This window comes from Mesocricetus auratus, unplaced genomic scaffold, assembly GCF_017639785.1.
Source record: "Mesocricetus auratus isolate SY011 unplaced genomic scaffold, BCM_Maur_2.0 Super-Scaffold_100676, whole genome shotgun sequence".
Taxonomy (NCBI): Eukaryota; Metazoa; Chordata; class Mammalia; order Rodentia; family Cricetidae; genus Mesocricetus; species Mesocricetus auratus.
In genome coordinates this window covers 29467224-29490920 of record NW_024429266.1, presented here as the reverse complement: position 1 = coordinate 29490920, position 23697 = coordinate 29467224, and the positions used below count along the sequence as shown (strand labels likewise).

The 23697-nt window shown below is 40.0% G+C and overlaps 1 protein-coding gene across 11 annotated transcripts in view; it reads right to left on the bottom strand.

Annotated features, from left to right (window-relative positions):
• The window catches only part of Dnm3 (dynamin 3), a 453602-nt gene that overhangs the window by 290860 nt on the left and 139045 nt on the right, over positions 1 to 23697 (bottom strand). For all 11 annotated transcript variants that reach the window (XM_021227897.2, XM_021227898.2, XM_021227901.2 and 8 more), the window contains exons 5-10: positions 16114 to 16212; positions 15383 to 15543; positions 11231 to 11373; positions 6424 to 6559; positions 4059 to 4126; positions 637 to 775 (exon numbers count right to left, since the gene is read on the bottom strand). In XM_021227897.2, the coding sequence (XP_021083556.1) occupies positions 637 to 775; positions 4059 to 4126; positions 6424 to 6559; positions 11231 to 11373; positions 15383 to 15543; positions 16114 to 16212 (746 nt within the window). The remainder of the gene's footprint in view (positions 1 to 636; positions 776 to 4058; positions 4127 to 6423; positions 6560 to 11230; positions 11374 to 15382; positions 15544 to 16113; positions 16213 to 23697) is intronic.

Genomic DNA, 23697 nt, shown 5'->3' with positions numbered 1-23697 from the left:
AATGAGGACTAAACAGAATGATACCCAAAGTCTCTGGACACCTAGCACAATGCTGCTGTAAAAATACAAAACAAGTAAAAAGACGCAAACACAAAGAGGCATGACACATTTGGGACAGCTTTGCATTTGTTTTGGAAGGTACATACAGAGAGAAGTCAGAAGTGATGTGTGAATCTGGGTCACTGGGCCTCAGAAGCCTCTTAACCAATATATTACGTTGTTTTCAAAATGCCAGGCTGGAGTGGAATTAATTTACAAAAATCTTTATTGATACAAACAATGTCAATGATGCCCTTATCTAACAATTATGTTCAACCACAGACCCTAAGAATTTGTTTATAGCATTCATCGAATTATCCTAACTGGATGTTTATCTGTTTCAGACAACAAGGAAAAGGATTAGATGACTAAAATATACTCTTTCTGAGCTAAGCAAAGGTATTGCAGGGCATGGTGGAAGGCAATTCTTTGCCTCCTGCAAAGGCATCTTCCACTATAACTTGTCAGACTTTTTCCTTGCACAGACACTAAATGTCTTCAGTGAAGTCGAATTAGGGAGACATAGTCACACAAAGGGATGGGAAAGCTGAAGGAATCAACGAGACACATGCTGGGGATAAAATAGCCCAAACTTACTTTCTTGGTACACTTCTTCACAGTGTTGATCAATTCCTGCATTACCAGGTCCACGCTCTTCAAGGAAGGCCCTTTCAGCTTTACTATCTGCTTTTTTACTATTGCCTCAAATGCCATGTCGGGAGTAAACAACCCTGTCCTGAATGTGAGAAAGAGAACAGGGGATTAGATTTCTGAAGCTGAATAGTAGCCAGCAGTCCAAAAAACATGTTTACATTGACATTCGACTTAAATTAAGCAGTACAAGTATAGAAGGTATATAAGTAACTGGGGAGACAGGCCAGTCACTAAAGTGCTTGCCTTACAAGAATGAGGACCCGAGTTTGATTCCCAGCACCCATACACAAAAAGAAAGGGTAGAAGACAAATACAAAAGGATCTCTGGGCTCACTCTTCAGCCTCCACTGCCTGCTTAGAAAGCATAAAGCTCATAAGAGATACTTTTTCAAAAGCAAGGTGGATGGCTCCTACGGAATGACAGCTGAATGACCTCTGGCCTCCATGTGCAAATGCACACACTTACATGTGCACCTGTACACCCCCACATGCACTTGAACACACACACACACACCACAGAGGCACAACACACAGAGAGAAACATGTATAAACCCATAACACAAAATACTTCTATATATGGTACCTTTATAACACTTTATTGTTTGTTTGTTTTTTGATACAGGGTTTCTCTGTATAACCTTTGTTGGCCTGGAACTCACTCTGTAGACCAGGCTGGCCTCAAGCTCACAGAGACCCACCTGCCTCTGCCTCCCAAGTGCTGGGATTAAAGGCGGGCACCACCACCTCGGGGCTTGAAAGAGCAACAGTCCCTGGGTGGGCACTGTAATACTATCTTAATACTATCTTTAATAATCCTAAAACACAAGTTCCCATCTCACAGCAATGCCCAACACTGAGAAGAAGATCAGCACTTCCCAGCATGTGCCAAGCACTGGGTTCGATGCCCTGCACCACACACAAAACAGCCAAGCATGTTTTCATAATGTACAAAGTAATGTTAACTGTCATTTGTCTCAACTCATTATTTCAAAACAACAAAAAGGAACATAACCAGGCCTCCATAACACTGTGTTCTATGTCTGAAAGTTTTTCAGGAAAAAAAATAGTCTGTGTCTGTAAAGAACAGTACGGATATTATTCTTGATATTACTTATCTAAAAATGTCACACAACAACTATTTGTGAGATTTTTATATGACTTGAGGTATTATGAGTAATCTAGAGATGATTTAGTGCATGAGGAGGCTGCTGTGTGTATGTCATATGCAAGTAAAGTGCTGTTTTATAGGAGAATGTGTATGTGTGAATTGGGCTATCAGGGGGTGGGGCTTCTAAAACCAACACCCAGTAGATTTACTAAGTTTCCATTACTATCCCTAGAGGATTTCAAAAGCAGCTCTCTCCTAACAGCGTGCCTCCCTTTTACATAGTGAAGCAGTCAACTCGTTCCAGGAGGCTGTGCTACAGAGACCTGGCTGGTGCTCAGCCCACAGTCCTTGGGTGCTAAAGGAAGAGAGTGGCTGTAGAGAAGCCATCAATTTCACTCCGATGGTGCACACTTCCTAAGTGATGAATTTATAAAATCAAAGAATGACCAAAATAGCAAGACTCTTCCTTTTGTCTGGGATTCATTCAAAGTTGCTGTCATAATGATGCTTTTCTAGTACAAAGCAGGAGCTCAGGGAAACAAATGTAAGGATAGAGAGCTTATATACATTTCATAAACAATGGAAGTTGGGACTGGGGCATGGCTCAGTTGGTAAAGGACTTGCCATACCAGCATCAGGATCTTTTTTTAATTTTTATTTATACTAAAAACAATCTTATTTTACATACCAATCCCAGTTCTCTCTCCCTCACTTCCTCCTATTTCCCCATCACACACCCCCATCCACTCCTGAGAAAGGGTGAGGCCTCCTGTGGGGGAATCATCAAAGTCTGTCACATTATTTGGGACAGGACCTAGGCCCTCACCTGTGTATCTAGGCTGAGAGATTATCCCTCCATAGGAAATGGTTTCCAAAAACCCTTTCATGCACTAGGAATAAATACTGGTTACACTGCCTCATAGATTGCTCAGGCCCCCCCAACTGACACTAGGCTCCCTGAATGTGAGTATCATCATCAGGATCTTAATTCAATCCCAATGCCTAAGAAGCTAAGTTTGATAGTGTGTTCCTCTAAATCCAGGATGAAGAGAAGGTAGATACTGGACAGGCCCTCTTAGGATCTGTCCCCAACATAATCTCATCCTGGCCCTGTGACAGAAGCTGAGCCACAACTGGTCACTAACAGGAGGGAGGACCTCCTTCCTTCACTTAAGGTGATCCATGAGCCATGAACCAACATCCTAAATGAGATTTGCTTACATTCAGGGTATTTCTATTTAATATGTTCTTGTCAAATCATATTTAGCTTACTATATATAAGCTCAAGAAATTTTTTAAAACAATTTATATCATCGCTCTAGATTATATTGCTATGGAATGAATGTATATGTTTCCCCTAAGGTTCATATGTTAAAACCCTATATACTTGATGTTACTGCATTAGTATATAAGGCCTCTGAGAAGAAACTAGGTCATAAGGATGGGGTCTCGTGAATGAGATTAGTATCTAATAGGAAGAGATCAGAGAGCTTGATTGTTCTCCTTCAACCACATAAGAGCATGTGAGACTTGAACGATGTATGAGCTGAAATAAGGTTCTCATGAAACCACGCCATGCTGGGGAGCCCTGATCACGTGCTGTCAGTCTCCAGAACTGAGAGACAAATTTTGCTGTTGTAAGCTACCCAGTTTGTGATGATTTCTTATATAAGTCTAAAAATACTAAAATATAAAATAACAGAACAATCTTGCTCTGAATAAGGACAAATTCAGTTTCTATATCACTCCCGCCTACATTCTGTGCTCATGTCACTCCGTATTCCTAACCACACTACCCACAACAGCCAAAATGCAAAGCACCAGCTCCATTAAGACTGGCTACACACTGCCATCTCTATAGCTTGACTCACACTACTCCTCCATCCTCAACAGTCTGCATTCTAAACTTCCACCTGCTCGGGTCCACTGTACAAGCTCCTCTACTCATATATCCACATATCTGTATTCACGCATGCACACACACACACACACACACACCTACTCAGAGATGAGTAGAAGACTCACTTCTTATCATGAAGTGTACAGGCCATGGGCATAGGTTTATTAATAATATTATTATTATTTTATTAAAACTTTCTCTAGCAATAGAAAATTCTCAGTGAGTCAAAACCAATATTTCCTCTTTCTGACTTCTCTACTTTCCTCTGTTCTGATGATGAAAAACTACTTTCCTAGTCATTTGGAAATGCTCATTTTCCTTGGTAGATTGAAGACAAGGAAAACACAAATCACTTGCCTGATGCCGTGTATGTTTTTGATTGCGTAGCTTATTTCTCTTCTCAATTCTTTCTCATTGAACTCCATCTGCAGATGCAAAATAAACCACAGTCATGACACTTAATTCCTTTGGATAATATTATTGGATAGTATAGAATGAGGATAACTTGACTTCGTTATTAATAAATGGATACTCATGTCTTTTGTAAGCTAAACCCAGATGGTCAAAACATCTGTTTATATGGAGTTCAAGGCCCCATGGAACACTGGGGATTTCTGAGTTCCAGTGGAGCAGAGATTTTAACTCTATTATATATGAGGGGTGCTGTGCATAAAGAATGCCTCCTGGACATAAACTCAGCCATTCATTTGAAACACAGAATTCCCTATTGCTGAATGTGGTTCAAATGAAGGCCACTGGAGAATGCATAAATGAGAGTATCTCCTGATGGGTGGCAGCAACACAGATGTCTTTTCTCCCTGGCCATTTGAGCCACCTGACTGTAAGACCTCTTAATAAAAGGAAATTAATAATACCTCATCAAGCCAACACAGGATGCATCGCTGTATAAATATTTCCCAGAAGTCTTAGGCACTACAAATCCACTTGGAAGTAGGATCAAAGTGTCATGGAGCTTAGTCCCAGAAGGCACATCCAGAGAGCACTAGATTCAGCTTTGACAGGAATGTAGCCATTCCAGCCTGGCTCTCTGTTCATATCCTCCCTTACACACTCTCCATTTCAGAGCAATGACTTGCCTTAAGTCTCTATCTTATGCTGTGGCTTCATGGCTCAGAGCCTTATGAACATTTCTGCCCCTTCTCTGCCTCTTACTACTTAAGCCAGCTACCCATCCTTCCAAACTCAGTTCAGAAGTCTGGCTCCCTTGCATACTTTGGCTGGGATTCATGTCTGTGGGTGGTGTTTCCATAGTACTCTGTGCTGAAGTTTGTCACTTTACTTAGCACATTTTAATAAAACTATCTGTTTACCCACCTTCTTCCCACACCAATACATAAACATCCACCTCCTTGCATGTGAGACAAGTGGCCCGATTCCTATCTCAGCTACCTTATTGGGCAATAAGTCCCAGCAAACCCAAAAACACGCTGACAGTTTTCCTTGGTTCCCCTGTCGGATGGGCACCACCACTCATTTAATGGCAAAAGCCAAAACTTGGGGAATAATTTTGAATCTTCTGGTTTCTGGCCCTTGAATCAATACAAGTCTGTCGACCTTACCTCTAAAATACCACACTTATCCATTTTTCTCCATTCTCTCTTGTTACATCATTTTTACTAAGAAACTAATTAAAAAGTTACATTCCAGACCTTCCTTGCATAAGATCCCTTCCAAGATTATGCACATAATCGTGTGTTTATAATTTTGCTTTCTTCCTTTGCTTTAAAGGACTCCTGAGATTATAGAAGTTTCAAAAATTGGTTCATCCACCTGTGGCCAGACCCTACTCTTCCTTACCATATCTATTGCTTGCCCATCGGCCACCCAGCAGAAGCGGTGTTCTTTGGGGGATTATCAGCTCAATCAAGCCACACGCCCTGTGTAGAAGGCTCCCGTGGCTCTCCACTGCTAAAGGTGAGCCCCTCACTGCAACCATCCTCCTCGTCTCAGCTAGCTCTCTACCTGCTGGGTCTACTCCTTGTTAGCACACTTACTCCCAGCCTGTGGCCTCACATGAAGGCACAGCTTCTTCCCAGGGTCAGTCCCTCCCCAGAGATCTTCATAACACTGACCTCCTGATGCTGTGCTGGTCATAGCTAACCTGCCCTTCATTCAGAGAGAACGTGTCTAAAACATCCCCCGAAAAGGGACTTTCACATTAGGCTACCATAATAGCATTTGAAATTTTCTTATGCTGTCTATTTTTTCATTTTTTTTGTATATCCATATGAGACAAATTAGACACTTCTCTACCTTGATCCCTAGAAATTTGGCCCATAGGAGAGTCTCAGAAATATTTTAAATTAGAAAACTGATAAATTGCCAGGCGGTGGTGGCTCACGCCTTTAATCCCAGCACTCGGGAGGCAGAGGCAGGCGGATCTCTGTGAGTTTGAGGCCAGGCTGGACCGACAGCCTCCAAAACAATACAGAGAAACCCTGTCTCGTAAAACCAAAAAAAAAAGAAGAAGAAGAAGAAGAAGAAAAGAAAAGAAACTGATAAATGTCGTGGAAAGCTCAAGCATTATTTCTTGAAGCAATCTACATGAACTCACTAAAATCAGAAAAGGTTATTTTGGGTACAACGGGCTTTATTCCAAGAGCGCTATCGGCCCTAATGCATCACATCACATCAAGAGAGGTGCAAAAGAGAACGTGGAAATGGCACGGGGCAAAAGGAGAAAGGAACACTGGTTACGAACCTTCACTATCTCAAAGGGAAAACGCTCGTGGAAAATGCGGTTGATCTTAGCACCACCAGAGAGCTCTAACGTGTCTACTTGATCCCCCGACCCTTCGATTCTCTTCTCAAAGTCCACAGCAAACTGCTGGACCATCCTAGAGTTGAGAAAGAGAAAGAAACTTGAGTTAAAGTTAGTTAAAGTTCCTCAGCTCTCCTGTCCTTGCCTGGTTTTCCTGGGGTCTTGGTTTAGGCTCCTTTTCTGGTGTTCTTAGTGGCACCTACTGGTCAAGTTGAGAAGGCCATGACAAGAACACAAATTGCTGAGATCTATTTTAGACTTTTAACTAGAGTAAATATTTTAAATGCCTTTCTCTTTAAGTATTCTCTGTTCATTGTTCTAACATGAAATGGTATTTATGGAGTGGTTGAACTAACATTAAAGTTACGTGATAAATCTGAAGTAGAATAGTCAAGTGAGCCTCTGCTCCTGTGACATCACGCTTGCCCATTCTCGGCTCCTGGTACTCAAACCCCTCACAGGGCACTGGCTTCTTGTCTCCCTCCAAGTATGGAAGCCCTAGTCTCGCTCCCTCATCCTCCAGATTTTTACTGAATGGTCTGAGATGGCCAGAGCATCGAAGGTCATCATACACAATTTTTCCACACCTTCAGATGCCATAGTTCATAGAAGTACCTTGCCCACATGTGCAACTGTGTGCTGGGCATGTATTTTTTTTATCTGTCTTGGAAGAACACACCTAAAACTTGAACCACTTAATTTCTGTCAGTCCTGAGCCTGCTAATTCTCCTGCCTTGGCCCAGGCCTCAGCAACCCCTTTTTGGGACTAAAGTTCCTCTAGAATTCTGTCCTGATTCTACGATTCTATCCAGGTTTGACCTTATACTGCCACAGCCATACAAACCTGTCATCACAGATTAATACAACTAACTCTGGCTTGCTTTCCAGTAATTTCCCACAGTTTGGTAGAACCCGTTATCTAGTATTCTTCATGCTGCGGCCATGGCTGTTCTTGAGATCTATTCAAACATGAAGAATCTACTGGCCAGTCCCCAAATGTACTGTGCCCCTGTGTTTTTGTGCTTGTTTGGGGGTATTTATAGTACTGTTGACTCCATTCCCTGCCTGGCTAATGCCCTTCTTCTCTCAAGACTCAGCTGAAGTAGTAATTCTTCCAAGAAAGCCCTCATGATCAATGGTCCTCTGCAATCACCATCACCTACCACTGCCCAGGTGAAGGGGTATTCTGCCTCTTCAGCCTACTTCTAGAAAATACTAGATCACATCACATGTGCCTGTTTCCCTTTCAGTCACTTCCCTGAGGGCAAGGGCTCATACTTGGTTTGTCCTTGCACGAAAGACATATAAGAGATTCTTAATAAATATTTGTGACATGAAGTAATTATCTTAGGATAACTGGTCAAAATAAAAGAGAAAGGGAAAATTATTTCCATTTTCTATAACTTGGTTTGGATTTCTAATTCTGACATACTAAAACTGCTATTTTCAAATTCAAAATCTAATAGAAAAATATTTCTGGTTGTCTGAAGCTGTTGTCTTTTATTGCCAATAAATTTATTGGATATTATAGGTTAAAGTAATTACAAATTTTTAAGCCATGTTCAAGTGTCAGCTAATGTTTTTAATGGTTTTTGTTAAACATCTGGAAAGTTGTGGTATATGCACTGTAACACTAGAAGTTTCTACAAACTTCTATCTCTGTCAATTCTTCCCATACCCTTCACTTGGTGGCATTGAAATAAGCTTTCCCCGGCTTCACTCTATTCTCTTACTCTCCTCCTAAGCCTAACACACTCCCCTTATACTTCAGGACCCTGAAGATTCACTTCCCCTGGGAATTAATACTTCTCCTCACATGTACCTGACTCCTCCTCTGGGCTCCAATGTTCTCTACTTCTGATAAACAGAATTTACTAGAGTCTAACACAACTCATCATTTGCACATATGTCTTCATGACCCTCTCCTTGAGTGCCACGATTCCCATTCATTGCTGACTCCATGGTAGGTAATGCAGAGCCAGGGTCTGAGTAGAGTGCATGAAAGGATAGCAGGAAGAGGGAATGAAGGAACACTTTGAGAAAGACAGGATCACAAGAAGATGAATCAATAGTCTAGTCGACAATCCAACAGTGAATTATTCTGCAGTCAAGACCCATGAAGTCACAGAGGCAAAGACCAGTCTTTGCATCCTAGCTTTAGATGGACAATGAGATAATGATGTATGACCTCAATATAAATATATTTCTTTTCTATGTACCTTAAGAATTTTTATGAGTTTAACCAAAGACAAGAAGAAACAGACTTGGAAAGAGAGTTCTACTCTTTAATTTTTTCTTCTTTGTTATGGTATTATTTTTAAGTGAAATAGAACATGACACAATTAAGATGCCAGTAAAACCTTTTTAATATTTAGAAAACTTTTAATTTAAATAAAAATAGAATTAAATCTCCTGATCATCACTGGAGCAACAAACACCAAAATTGGTTCAATTTGTGATATCTTGCTTGATATCACAAACAATATCTTACTTCTGACCAAAGCAAAGACCACAAAAGGCATTTCAAAGATAAATTATATCTTCCCCTCTTTCCAAAGAACTGAGACAGTAGAACAATGCTAGATCTTTGTCCATCTGAATGGATGATGAGGTTCAAGTTGCAGGAGGACATTATAGCAGTCATTAGATTAGCAAAGTAGCCCAGGTTTACAGGAAGAAATATGTCACTTACACTGAATAAGTACAACAGGGAAGCTCTAATGTCACTGCTGTTCATCTGGGCACTCACCCCACAAGTAGGTTGTCACCAGATAAAACTGGAAAATCATAGCCAAAAATATTGCTAGAACCAAAAGCCAAATCTCACCTACCAAGTAGGGAAGGTAGGGAAGAAATCAGACAAATATAAGAAGGAAAGAAACTATTGTGATGTGTAGAGAGTAAGAGGTCCTTGTGTACACAGATAGGAGAAGCTAGGAAAGTTAAACACACAGGTTTGTCTCTTCAAAGGAAGAAGATGCTTGTGTGTCTTCTACTGGAATGCTGGGAAAGACTGTAGTTTATGACCTGGTAATCTTTTGCTATCTCTGGGGCCAGGCTTTACCGGAATCCCCCAGAATTCTATGCTTGTTTATCCCAGACTTTTTCCTGTCTAAATCTTGAGCACTGTTTCTCAGTCCATAAAACCCACCCAGATGAGAGATGTCACTTGTGCTTTATAACAGCCTAAGTAACTTCTATGCTATCTTAGGTCCAGGCCAATCCTGACTCCCACGGGCATTATGTTTACCTCAGTCATTCTCTGTAGACTCTTATCTTAAGCATTGTCCCTGAGTCATTGGAACCAATCTTTATGGAAGATGCCATATGTACTTTGTAAAGAATTTCGATGTAAACATGTCTTAAGCTTTGCTGTACACTTGGGACTGACCTAATTGTCATCAGGAATTTTTTTCCCAAAATTGTGCTGTGCTTAAATATGGCTAAAGTAAACCACCTGGTATCAGACTGCAGAAATTTGGCCCAGCACCAGCTAACTAAGTAGTGTTGAATCAACTTGTCTTTCCTCACTGCTGGCTGTGAAGTGTACAGGGACCACCCCCACACACAGAGGAGATACAGGAAGAAAGGAATCTTATATACTAAAGACTGGTTAAATGAAAAACAAAGGAACTAATTTTGCTTTGAGATGCAAGGAATAAAAGTGCCACAAAATAGGCCTGGGAAGTGCTTTAGTTGGTACAATGTTTGCAACACAGGAAAGAGAACCTGAGTTAAGAACCCTAGCACCCACATAAAAAGTCAGTCACACAAACATGCATTTGCAACCCGCCACTGGAGGTAGGGAGATAGGAGGGTCTCTTGGGCTTGCTACCAAGCTACTCTAGCTAAATTGATGAGCTCTGGGTTCTGTGAGAGATACAGTCTCAAAAAATAAGGTGGGGAGCAATCAAAGAAGACATCTGATGTTGACCTCTGACCTACACTCACACACCCTCACACACATGCATGCTCCCACACACATACATATACAACACAAATATAAATAAGTAAATGATAGTGCTACAAGAGTCATCAACTATCATTGCTGATAGACAATACAGGTTATAGGAATAGTATGTAGCAGTCTTTCAGTTAAGACAGACCTAGCACAACTTGAAGCACAAGGATGAAGAAATGGTGAGGTCAAGAGGGGTCAAAGGAGAGAGGAAAAAGTGTTCTCTGGCAACTCTACAATCCTACCCTACTGACCTAGGGAGAAGATGGGAAGGTCATGAAGGAGGAAAAGCCCTAAATGAGTTATTAATGCTTGATGTTTAAACAGCCATATTAAAATCATTACCAGAAAGGAAACGGCAATTGAAGTGTGACCTTATTCTCTATAGTTTTTAATTGGATATTTCATTCTCATTCTACTGAAATATACATACAGGCTAATCACAGGAGAACTTGAAATAAAGAAGATAACTTGACATCTATAGATTCAGCTATAAAATATAAATGATATGCTCATCTCTACTTACTTCTGAGGCTAAGGGAAGAAAACCCCCGCTGAGTTAGCACTGCAGGTTTTACCCCTGACTGAATCCATGGAGATGGACAACTGGTTAAATTTATAGTAATAGTAAAATCACCAAGTGTTCCTTGAGAAAACATAATGATTCAGGAGTCACTGTATAACACACAGAATCTCATCTATGCTGCTCACTGCTTCTAGAAAACAACACAACAGATGAAAGCAAATCAAACAGTCTCAAATGAACACACAGAGAGAAAGGTGACCCACTGCAGCAGAGCTTTCGTCTTCCTCGTGGGGTCTTCCGGTTTGAAGTTTTTGTAGGCTTCTACTTCATGTTCTATGGAGAGCAACTGTCCCTGTAGTTTGTTCCTGAAGTTGGGTAGGGTATCTCGAATGTGGTTGGTAAGTTGCTAAATAAAACACAGCAAAACCAGACATGTGTATGAGTGAAGATCAGCGTGTGAGAAAAACTTCAGCTCCACTGTTGCCCTCACACCCCCTTAGAATTCATGCACATTTGAAACAGACTGTGTCATCAATGAGGAAGAAGCAGCATCCATGCTTCTCCACTGCCTTTTAGGGATGCTCAAAAATCCTTAAATTACTCACTTGGGTTATCTTTTTTTTGTCCTACCACAGCCGGCTAAAATTTACCTGAAGTTATTGGTGGGGCTGCACCACATTAGCACTGGGGTAACTTAGATCGATGTTCATAGAAAGGAACATTTAACACCTTTAATCCCAGCATTTAAGAGGCAGAGGCAAATGGATCTCTGTGAGTTCAAGGCCAACCTGGTCTACAGAGCTAGTTCCAGGACAGCTGGGGCTACACAGAGAAACTGTCTCAAAAGATCAACCCCTCTCCCCAAAAAAAAGAATGAATGAATGAGAGAGAGAGGGGAAGGAAGGAAGGAAGGAAGGAAGGAAGGAAGGAAGGAAGGAAGGAAGGAAGGAAGGAAGGAAAAAAGAGTATTAGAAATGTTGGAATTGGAGTCTCAGGCACTATCTGATGTTTTCATTACCAAATAGAAGAGCATCCTGGTGGCACACAGGTGGTCAAAGCCACTACAAGTAGCTGCCAACTGTTAACTTTCTCTTCACTTTGGGCCTCAAGAAGCCCTTTTCACTTTCCTCCATTTCTCAGTGCCATATACCTCTGACTGGTCACTGGTGTATGCCATCAAAGAGTTGGTTTTAAAAGTTCCATGACTAAGCAACGGATAGCTCTCTGCCACCGACATCCCTACCTGATCATTTGGTTGGCAATGCCTCTGCCATCACTTTGTACCTCAAATTCAGTAGGACAAATACTTCCAAAAGAATCTATCTAATGATATATGTTTAATTAAAGGCAAATGTGAGCAAGAAACACAAGTGTTCAGTTTTCTGTCATGTATTCTTTCTATAATGAAGTTTTAAAAATCTGAATTAAAAGAAACAAAGATTCTTGACCCACTGAAGTAATGTACTAGTGATAAAAACTAAGAGCCATTACAAACTTCAGAGAAACACAGGAAAAACAGAAAAGGGAAAAGGAAAAATAAATGAATACTAACAAGAATAAATATATCAAGACTGGGTGAATTATTTTAACTTGTCTTTTTGTTTATCTTGGGTTATTTAAATGAGCATAAGTATTCAATTAACCCATGGTCACTTAATTGTTAGTGGTTCATGGCTCCATCACTCACTATTAACAAGTATGAATTGCCTTTCTTCCCCGACAGGTACTTCTGTTGTGGCTATTAAAAGGGAAACAACAGAAGGAAGAGAATTGCATTTTCAGTAACAATGTCACAAAATATAAGGACCTAGACATAAGAATAACAACAATTACGAAAAACAGCAATTACCTGATGCCATGTGGGCTGTCAGAAAATAAGAACAATTGCTCGTTTGTGCTTTACAGTCATCTCAATAGTAGAGCAACATTGTATCCTTTCTTGGCATTCTGAAACATGTTTCTCCTTGACTTCCATAACCCCAGCTCCTCTAATTTTTTCCTAATCATTTTCCATGTGTCTTCCCTTACCCTTGTAATGATTCTTCTCACCAGACAAGAAACATAGAAACTTTCAACTATGGATCCTCTGCCTTTTCTCAGCTCAGTGAATGTTCGATCTTAAGGCATCTCATTGTATCTGTGGATTTGGCAAATATCCAAACGGTTTCTCCTACCATGTTATCTCCAAACAGGACTTCCTATCTATGCCATAGGCATGTGTGTTTATCCGTCTCCTGGATCTATAAATGACACCCAGCCTCAACACACCCAAATGAACTACCTGACATCTACAGTTTGAATCTGTGGTATTCTCAAATGGCCAGATGTTAAAAGCTTGGTTCTAACATCTGCAACTATTGGAACACTGAGGACACAGGGATAGTGGAAGGAAGATAGATTTCTGGAAGCATGCCCTTGAAGAACATTGAGATTTTGGTCTCTTCTTTCCTTTCTGGCAACCAAGAGGTGAGCAGCCTGTGTTGCCATGGGTCCAACACAATAGAATCAAGCGATCATGGACTGAAACTCTGAAACCATGAGCCAAAATAAATAAATCTCTTTTTCTTGTAAGAGGTTATTTTATCATATCAAGGAAAGCCAACTAATACACTGGGAACAGGAGTCAATCTCATTGCTCATCAGAGTTCTCCACTATCCATCACAAGCTCATAGTGTCACTGAGTTTTCAATTCTTCTCAACATTTCTCAAATCTACTAGTAGACCAAGCTACCATATTTTTCACTTTTCCTTTAACTGATCTCCACAATTTTAATCCTAACTGGTCTACAATTAATCTTCCTGTCTGGGGCTTACATAGTATTTAACTCATCAAAGTGACCCTTTCATTACCTTAATCAGGGGTCTCTTGAATAAATCTCTCTCCTCATGATAATATCAAAAATTCTTTATTTACACTTGTGAACATTAGAGGCCCTAGCCACTGTCTGCCTTTCCAAATTTATCTCTTACTACCTAACACCATTTTCCATGTCTTCCAGCTACACTGGCATTGCTCTCAATCCCTCAAAAATGCCACAGGTATACATCAAACCTCTGATGAAATTACCCCAATTTCTAACACAGAGAGAATATATTTGAAGCAACAGAGAGCAATTATATATGAAAGATAAGATCTTCAGTTCAAAACCCAGTCAGACTCCATTCAATATGAATCTAATTATGTACTAACTTGGTGATCACCTGTAACTAAATGGTTAATTATGCAATTCTACTTTTCTGTTATTTAAAGCCTACTTTATTTCTAACTTATATGTCCAATTATATTAGTGAATTTCCCCAAGGATACTTTTCGAGTTTTTTTAAATATTCCTAGGCCAATATAGGTATGAAAACAATAACATAGAAAGTGTTACTAACACTGGATACATTGGCATAATATTGTGATTCTTGGGTGACTGACTTGTGTTGTCTTTACTGCCATCTTAAGTGACACAGCCCAAATGCTGCCTCGTGGCTTCAAAATGCTCATTTGCCCTTAATTAAAAAGCAGAAATTTATCATAGCATGTTAATCACTTAAAAGTATACTACTGATCTTTTTTTTTTCTAAAACTTACTCAGTTGTTTTACCCAAGTGCTTCAGATACAGTATCAGCTGCTGTTACTATGGCAACCTCCATTGATTCCTTCAAAAGGCCAACATCAGTACATTTGTGACTACCTGACTCATTGTGTACATAGAGAAGAGTTCATAAAGAAGCTATTAGGATATTTGTGACAGAAGCTACTCACAATACAAAGTCGATGCAATGGAAACTGGAGAAGGAAACCTGCATGACCACCAATGCTTGTCATGAAGTTCAACTCCCATATGGAAAGAAGATATGTAGGTAAGTCTACCGAGGACTTATGGGAAAAGTGTATGTGTCATGGGAGAGGGTAGGCTGAATGCCAGTTCCAACTCTTTATTTTGAGTGAATGTGTTATCAGGAAAAGGTGTTTTTGATTAGTGGAAATCAATGATTATGTCATCAAGATTTATTGTTTCAATATTTTAAATTAAGAAACCAATAAAGATTTAACAAAAATGTAACAAAGTTAATGGAAAAATCTAACCTAACCATCATGTGGCTTTTGAAAGAGACGTAAAGAGACTACCTTGTCAGAGCTGCGTAAGTTTAACTTAAGATACAATGTGTTATGAGTACATGCTCACACATGTCTCCTGTTCTAAATTTCTTGCTCACTGTCCTAAATCGGTATGTTTTTGCTTTGAGTACTGTCAACAATATTGAGGTGAATTCAATTCAATGAAAAAGGTAACTGTGTGGGTCCAAATATTGTCTTTTAAAATTATCAAAAGCAGAGTATTTTATCTGGGAAAGAATTATTTATTTATTGTAGTAATGTTTACATCTCATAATTGTACTTACTGCTTGAAATGATAATTTTACCTGATTCAGGACCTTCTGGAGGTGGGGTGTCCCCATACGATCCGCAATATGTCTATAAGCAGGGTGAGAAAGAAAAAATTTCCTTTCTGCCAACATGGCCGCCTTAATGTCCTTCTTTCCATCTATGTCCTTCTGGCTTCTGTTGACCACCCCCACGTAGCCTGAAACGAAAAACAAACCTATGACATTTGGCACACTTCCTGTCATTTGTTCTAGAGAAATGCCAGGGCTCTCTAACAGGCAAGATTAATTTTAAGGCTAAAGATTGATTCTCCTTGCAATATTCCATCTGATAACTATCCAATAACTGCCACTTATTTGTCTATTGATAAATTGTTAAAATCAATAGAATAATATCCCTCGCCTTTTAAAGCTTTATCACTTTAAGAAACTATATCTCAACAATTGTATCATATAGCAGGCAAGTAAATATCCAACTTAAAACTGAATGGTGTATATTTATGTAGCCTATGATGAATATTTATAACCTTCCTTCAAATTCCTTCCTTTCCCCGTTTTCCTATTCCTGTTATTTTAAGAGATAGCTCTCCTTTTGAAACGTTCTTTAATACAACACTTGGGAACATTGTGCCATTCCCTATGAAGTATAGCTAACAATAAATCACTGCCTTCTAAGAGAGGAAGCAAGAAATCCTAGCCTCTCTGTGGCTCAACAGTCATTTCTCCATCGTATTATAAAAAGCGGGCCTGTAGAAACCACAGTCCATTACCCCTGCGAAGAGGCAGCAGCTTGTTCTCCAGAACATCCCTGGCATCCGTTCCTTCATCCATGAGATCCAGCTTTGTTATAACACCAATGGTTCTCAGACCTGTATCATAAACAAACACAATTGTCACTACACAGTTTGCAAAAGAAAAAAAAAACTTAACCAATTCAAGGGGCATAAGTATCTCAACACTAAATGTAAGGTTCATAGTCCAGGCCCTTCTGTTTCTCTCTAGCTTCCTTTGCTTCTTGTTTATTGTCATCCCAGGCTGTTGATTATCTGTGTGATAATAAAAATGGTTATGAACCTACTTATCCATGAGATGATTTTCTAACCAAGAGAGGAAAGCAGCTATATCACAAAAATACTTCTAAATACAGCCTTTCACTGAACCGCAGGAACATACTCTGAGAACTGTGTTGTGTGTAGAGTTTATCACTGTGCAATACAATCATCACAGAGCATGTTTATATAAGGTAAATGGCACAGGGCAGTGTCTCAAAAGGGGCTCCTGATGTAAGCAAGAGATGCAGTCAACATGAGACGTGTGAGACTGCAGCCAGCCTCAGACAGAATAGGGTTTTATGGCTGACAAATGTGTATACACATGTGTGTAGGGGTGTGCATGTTCATGTGTGTGCATGCCATATGGACATCTGAAACAACCTCAGGTGCTCCTCCTAGAGCACCATTGACCCTCTCCTTTTTTCTTTACCAATAAGCTCTCTTGGTGGCACAAAACTAACTTAAGTAGGCTAGGCTAGTAGGTCAGCAAGTCCCAGGATCCATCTGCTACTTCTTTCTCAGCACTGGGATCACAAGCAGGCAAAACCAAGTCCAACATTTTGCACGGAAGTTCTGGAACTCAAATTCAGGAACTGTGACGCAAGGCAAGTGCTCTACCAACTGAGCTGTAACTCAGCCCCTTGGTACTTTTATGAATAGAAAGAGAAATAAAATAGCTCTTAGTAAATAAATCAGTAACACAGTCTTATATTACCATTACAAAGTTTCATGTACATACATAATTGAATATGTAACACCTTCATAGCATTGGCAGAGGAGTGGGCAGGTTCATAACAGCATCACCACAAACATGAGGAAGCAGTTTCACCATGGTGTTGTGAAGGCTATGACATCACTTGGCTCTAGGAATTTTTAAGTTCCATAATGGCCTCATGAGACCACCTTCATGTATATGCAGCTATGAATGGAAATGTTGTTATAATATCATTGTAACTGTATGAGTTACACGCAACAAAGATAATGAAACAGGCAGAGAATTTCATTATTTTTATTAATATCCCTGAAAAAAAAGAAGTCTTTGGATTCATGAAGAATCAAACACCATAGAAACACTCAGATAAAGCAGAGCAGAGGTGAGGATGTAAGTAGAAAGGTCAGAAGATGAAGTTGCTGAATCATTACGGACAACAGTAGAGAAATGCCTCTAAGAACTAGATAGATGATTGTGAAGATACAACGTCTGAACAACTGGTGTCCTGGAGAGGAAGTGCATGCAGAAATATTCAGGCCTTAAGAAGATCCTTTCAAAAACATCTGTTCACAAAGTGAAAGATATGAATTTATAAGTTGAATGAACTCAGCAAGTGCCAGCACCAAGTGAAAACATACGCAATTTGTCATGTCAATGTAAGATTTCAAACCACTAGAAACAGAATGTTCCAAAAATTCTGCCAGATGAGTTTAAAAAGGAAGACGCATGAAGATGGTTGGGAGACATGCCATCTCAGCATTCCCAGAAGCTCACTGGAAACCCAAAAGCAACAAAGAAATTGCTCAAAATTGTAAAGAAAAAAACTATTTAACCTAGGATTGTAATTTACCAATAAGTGTGACAGTAGAAAAAACTGACTATAGACTTGCCAAATCCCAGAATATTTAAATGCCTTTTGTTTTTTAGGTACCTAGAAAAGTACACACCCTACAAAACAGGCAACAATTTAAAGAAGACATGAAACCAGGATTTGTGCGGTGTCTTCAGTAATAGCCTTGCACCCCATTTTCTGGAAGGCACCAAGGCCAATGGCAATAGTCTATATTGGTTTTTTGGGGGGGAGGGGGTTTAGAGGGTATTCCCCTGTCCCCAAACTCAAAGGTTTCCCAAGCCTGTCACTGAGGTTTTGTTGGATAGCCTATAGTTTTAGGGAGGAGCATTGCCCCCCAAGTGGTATAACTGCAGATATATACATGTATATTTTATGTAATTTTAAGTAAATATAAAATAGTTTCTTATGACTTTTTCAAACATTCTTAGTGTAACTTACCCCTCTTCTCCTCCTCCCCAGCTGTGTTTGGAATCAAATACGCATGTGTGTGTGAGTGTATTAGGTATGGAAGAGAGGTGTAAGGACTTCTAAGATTTCTTCCTCCACATTACAAAGTCAAATAAAAATTCAAAAAATTTAAAATCAAGAAGTGGCAGTATAATCATATTATATAGAGACAGAGAGGCAAATACCAAATGCAGGGATGAAAGTAGGTACCTCGGGAACAGGGAATCATGGACCAGGAGGAATGGAATCAAAAGACTTTATCAAAATGGTGGGCAATGTCTTTTACCATTACCAACTCACACACACACACACACACACACACACATTACAGTCACTAGATATAGATATAGGTAGATAGAGATCTTAAATGTGTATAAGATTTTAAGGAATATATATGTATAATTTTAATTTTTTAAAAGCTGGTTAAAAAGCATCTCTTTCCTACTCCTGTCTTTCTGAAAAGGCAGCGAAGTCTTTACTTAATGAGGTGGTATACCAGAAATGGAGAAGAGGCCTATTTTCTTTTCTTCACATTTGGTTCCACAAATAGGCGGCTTAAAATAATCAATGAATGAACTCCTGCTGATAGAATCAAGACCTGCATTGATGGATCTCAAAAAGCCATTGTCAGACAAGATTTCAAAGGCTTTCCAGGCACACCCCTGGGAATTTATTGACCTGCGTAAAACAGAACACATTGTTGATCCCTGATCCTGTGCCAGTCTCATTAAGAACTCAAAACGAAAACCATATGAGATGGGTGCTATTATTTTCTCAATTATACAGGTTGGGGAAAAGTGAGAGGAGAAATACACTTGCCTAAGGGGTCACAGACTCAACACATAGAGCTAGAGTTTGGTAGTGCTAAATTCAACAACCTCATTCCATTTTTAACCACACTAATTTTCTACACCTCAATTCTTAAATTCTATACATAATTAGTTATGTTATTTGACAGCTTAGTCATAACATCCAGTCCCACCTGTCTATAGAACTAGGGGTTAGCTCTAAGTCAGAATTCTGGAGAGGGCAATGATTTCCAGATTTAAAAGCGGTATCTTTAGTGATGAAGGAAGAGCAGCTTACAGGTTAAGACATTCCTGACCCTCTTGATAAAAGAATAAGTTCGGAGATGATAAAATTGTTACTTTTGTGTTTCTGCTGTGCTTTTCTCAAAAAAATGGACATGGTTCTGAGAACCAGTGAGTCCTGGGAATTACCTAGAGGAGACATGGACACTTCAAAATTCTATTGCTTGTGTCAATGGAAAGTCAAGTGTCAAGTGCACTGACCTTTCACCCCTGCTCTGGGTGTTCATTTTTTTCTACAGTAGGAAGCTGCATCTGCCAGTTGGGCAGCCACACACACCACGGCTGTCCAGGAGTAGTTATTAGCAACACTCTTTGCAACTCTCAAAAGAGAGACTTTCTGAAGAGGTCTTATAGGAATTCCAGCTCATCACCAAAAGAGAGAAGATAGCAACTTTGGAATCTAAACTAGAGTAGCAGGAGTCTAACCTGGCAGGTAAACATCTCACTCCATTTCCACAACACGTAAAAATATAAACAGGCAAAACTAGCAAGAACCCCTCACACATATATCAGATAGAAGATCACCATGAAAGATACTGCCAAAAATGTCTTACAAAGCCAGGCATTGGTGGCACACGTCTTTAATCCCAGTACTCAGGAGGCAGAGGAAGGCCGATCTCTGTAAGTTCGAGACCAGCCTGATCTACATGAGCGAATTCCAGAACAGCCTCCAATGTCACAGAGAAACCCTGTCTCAAAAAACAAAAAATTAAAATTAAAAATTTCTGGCAAGACAGGTGAAAAACAAACAAACATAGAAACTTAGAAGCGAAAACCTCCTTGGCAATCAGCCTCAGAGTAGAGAAACCTGGTTTGTGCTTCCAAAAGGCAATCTTTGGGGCATTAAAGAGGATGTGTAATTATTCAAGGACAAGGAGGTGTGGCTTCACAACTGATGTTGTTACAGATGAGTAAACTAAGGCTCAGTTTTGAGGCAGGGGATGCTAAACACAGACTTCAGTGTGAAAACCATGAGGAAGAGCAAGACACTGCCACATTGTGTACACGTGTGTGTGTATCTGTGTGCATATGTGTGCATGCCCATGTGTGCACGTGTGTGTGCATGTGTGTGTGTGTATGTGCCCATATGTGTGTGTGTGTGTTGCTTCCAGAAGCTCAAGGCAGTTCTTATGCACCAATCACCTGTGGCAGTGAGAGGTGAGTGGCAACCAATCTGAATGCTGCCAAACAGCCGTTCTTCTTAACATGGTGTCGTCCTTTCTTCTCATTTTGCTGTCATCAGCTACCCTGACAAAGGCAACTTAAGGAAGGATGGGTTTATTTTGGCTCACAATTTACAGTGCATGTTATCATGATGGGGAATTCAAGGCAGCAGCAGAAGCTTGAAGTAGCTGTCACGTACAACAGTCATTAAGGAGCAAGTATACATGCATCCAATGCTCAGCTTGATTCCACCATTTGATATGGTCCAGAATCTCTAAGGAACAACCCCACCCACAATCAAGACAGGTCTTCCTACATCAAGAGACATAACTGAGATAGGCCCCTATATGCATGTCCAGAGGCCCATCTCATGGTTCTAGATCCTATGGAGTTGATAGATAAGACACTATAATCATCACACATGGTGTACCCCAGAAGAAGCTGTCAATAGGGACTTCAGAGAACTTTTCAGGGCTAAACAAATTAATTTAAGGAAAATGTTCACTTCTAACCTACCCTAGCCAACTCTGCTCACCAAAGAAAATGGGACAAGGGTTATGAAACACTTAAGATCCAGAGGCATGGGCTTACTAAAATACTGTGACCTAATCATGGGCTATAATAGAATACTTTCTCTCAATCTGTGCCTTCCCCAGTGCATTAGGGAAGGCCTGTTTACCAAAGTTTCTACACACAGTATATCATCTCTGAATAAGGAAGGGAAAAGTATTAAGGCATACTAAGATACAATAAAATAAAATTTACAAGAGGCACAACAAGCATCAGAACCAGACCTGGATAAGCAAAGATGCTCAACTTAACAGAATTGGAATTATTTTAAAATGAAATTAATATCCAAAGGACTACAATGATTGGTACCCACACCCTGTGAGAACAAATGGTCAGAAAAGGGAAAGCGTCCCAGAAGGCATGCTAAAGGTAAAAAGCACTACAGCTAGGCAGTGGTGGCACACACCTTTAATCCCAGCACTTGGGAGGCAGAGGCAGGCAGATAGATCTCTGTGAGTCTGAGGCCAGTTTGATCTACAGAGTGAGTTCCAGGACAGCCAGGGCTATATAGAGAAAGCCTGTATTGAAAAACAAAAACAGACACACACAAAATCACTGTAATAGAAATGAAATAAAAATTACAAGGTACTCATGTTACTCCTAAAAATGCAGTGTTATTTAAAGGTAGACTTGATCAGTTAGTTGTGTATATTGCTAACTCTAGAGCAACCACTCAAAAGGTAAAATACAATAGGGATACTAAGAAAGCAAAGAAAACTGAATCTTATAAAATGCTCAATTAAAAACAAAAAAGGCAGAATGGGAAGAGACAAAATAGAAAAAAGACAAGGGCAATACATAAGAGACATTAATTTAAAGGCAGCTATTAATCCAGTGACATCAGTAATCACATTAAATATCAATAGACTAATCACACCAACAAAAACATAGAAGTTATCACAGCTCACAGCAGGTCAAAAGATAGGCTATGCATGGTGCTACATACCTGTAATCCTACCACTTGGGAGACCAGGCAAGAGGATTGTGATAGTCAGGCAAGCCTAGGCTACATAGGAAGTCAAGGTAGCCCGAGCTACATATTGAGATGGTGTCTCAAAAGAAAGCCAAAGGCAGGGGATGGAACTCATTAGTAAAATACTTGCCAATGTGTGCAATGCTCAGATTCAAGCCAAGTATGTAAAAATGAGGCAATTATATGTTATCTACAGAAAAGCCCACGTTAAGCAGAAGAACATAAATAAATTAAAAGAAAATGATTAGAAAAATATCTCATGCTAGCATTCATCAAAAGAGTTGGAGTATTTTTATTCATTTCAGACATACAAAAGTTGTATCCAGCAAAAACCAATGTCAAGAGAGTGATACGGCAAGTGCAGATAGTAAGAAAACATTTTCAAATAATCTGGGAGAAATAGGAAGGACAAGAGGAAGGAAACAGCGTGAGTAAAATGCCAGAGCAGGTGCCTGAGAGGAGAGAAGAAGCAGATGGTGGCTAGACATTTAAAAGAAGCTCAACATCTGCATTGCTAAACTTTCCCAGGCTGGTGCAAATACCTGAGAGAAACACTGTCTAGGGAGATTCATTTGGTACCCAATTTTAGCAGACTCCATGGCTTTGGTCCTCATGGAAGACACCGTCACGACAATGAGGGTGTGATGGAGGAGAACTGGCTATATAGTGAGGAGTGTGGGAAAGATCCAGGACAAGGTGTAAAGTATGGTACATGCTCCCAATGACCTGTCTGCAACCAGGCCCCATACCCTGGAGTGTCACCATCCCCTCCTCCAAAGCCTTCAACACATGAACCTGAGGGGGGGGGGTTCCAATTCAGACCATACCAGCATCACATGTCATTAAGCTGCAAATAAAACACCAAAAAAGCAACAGCATTCGCCTATCAGAATGGCCAAAACCACAAAAGTGGCAACACCAATGTTTTGTGAGAAACTAGAGGTCGGAAAAATCTCACACATTGCTAGTAGGAATGAAAATGATGTAGCCCCTTTGGCAGGTGGAAACAAACAAACAAACAAACAAAACCCACCACACTCAAAAATGTGTACTCTCACCAGTCCCATTCCTTATCAAAGTCTATAGCCTGCTGATTCTGATCTCCAGTAAAACGTAATTATAATACACCTACTGCCTAGATATTGTACATTCAGCTTTTCAGTAAACCGGTCACAGTGATGCATCTTCACACAGAGTAAAGGAATATTCCACAACACCCAACGATTTTCTGTTCCCCACAAGACCATTAGACTTTTCCTCCCTATTTTCACAATGCCCCTCACTTCCACTTTACTTCTCTTTGCCTTCTTTGATCAACTCTATGTATCCTTCAAAATTCCTGCCAGGTTTACCCACAGTCCGTAGTCAGAGACCCACAGGTTATGGATTTTTTTATTTCTAAAAACAACCAGTGATGACTTGGAAGAGTTTAATCCACTTTTTTCTATAATTTTTCCATGTGTTTTATTTTCTTGTGATTTCTAACTCTGCT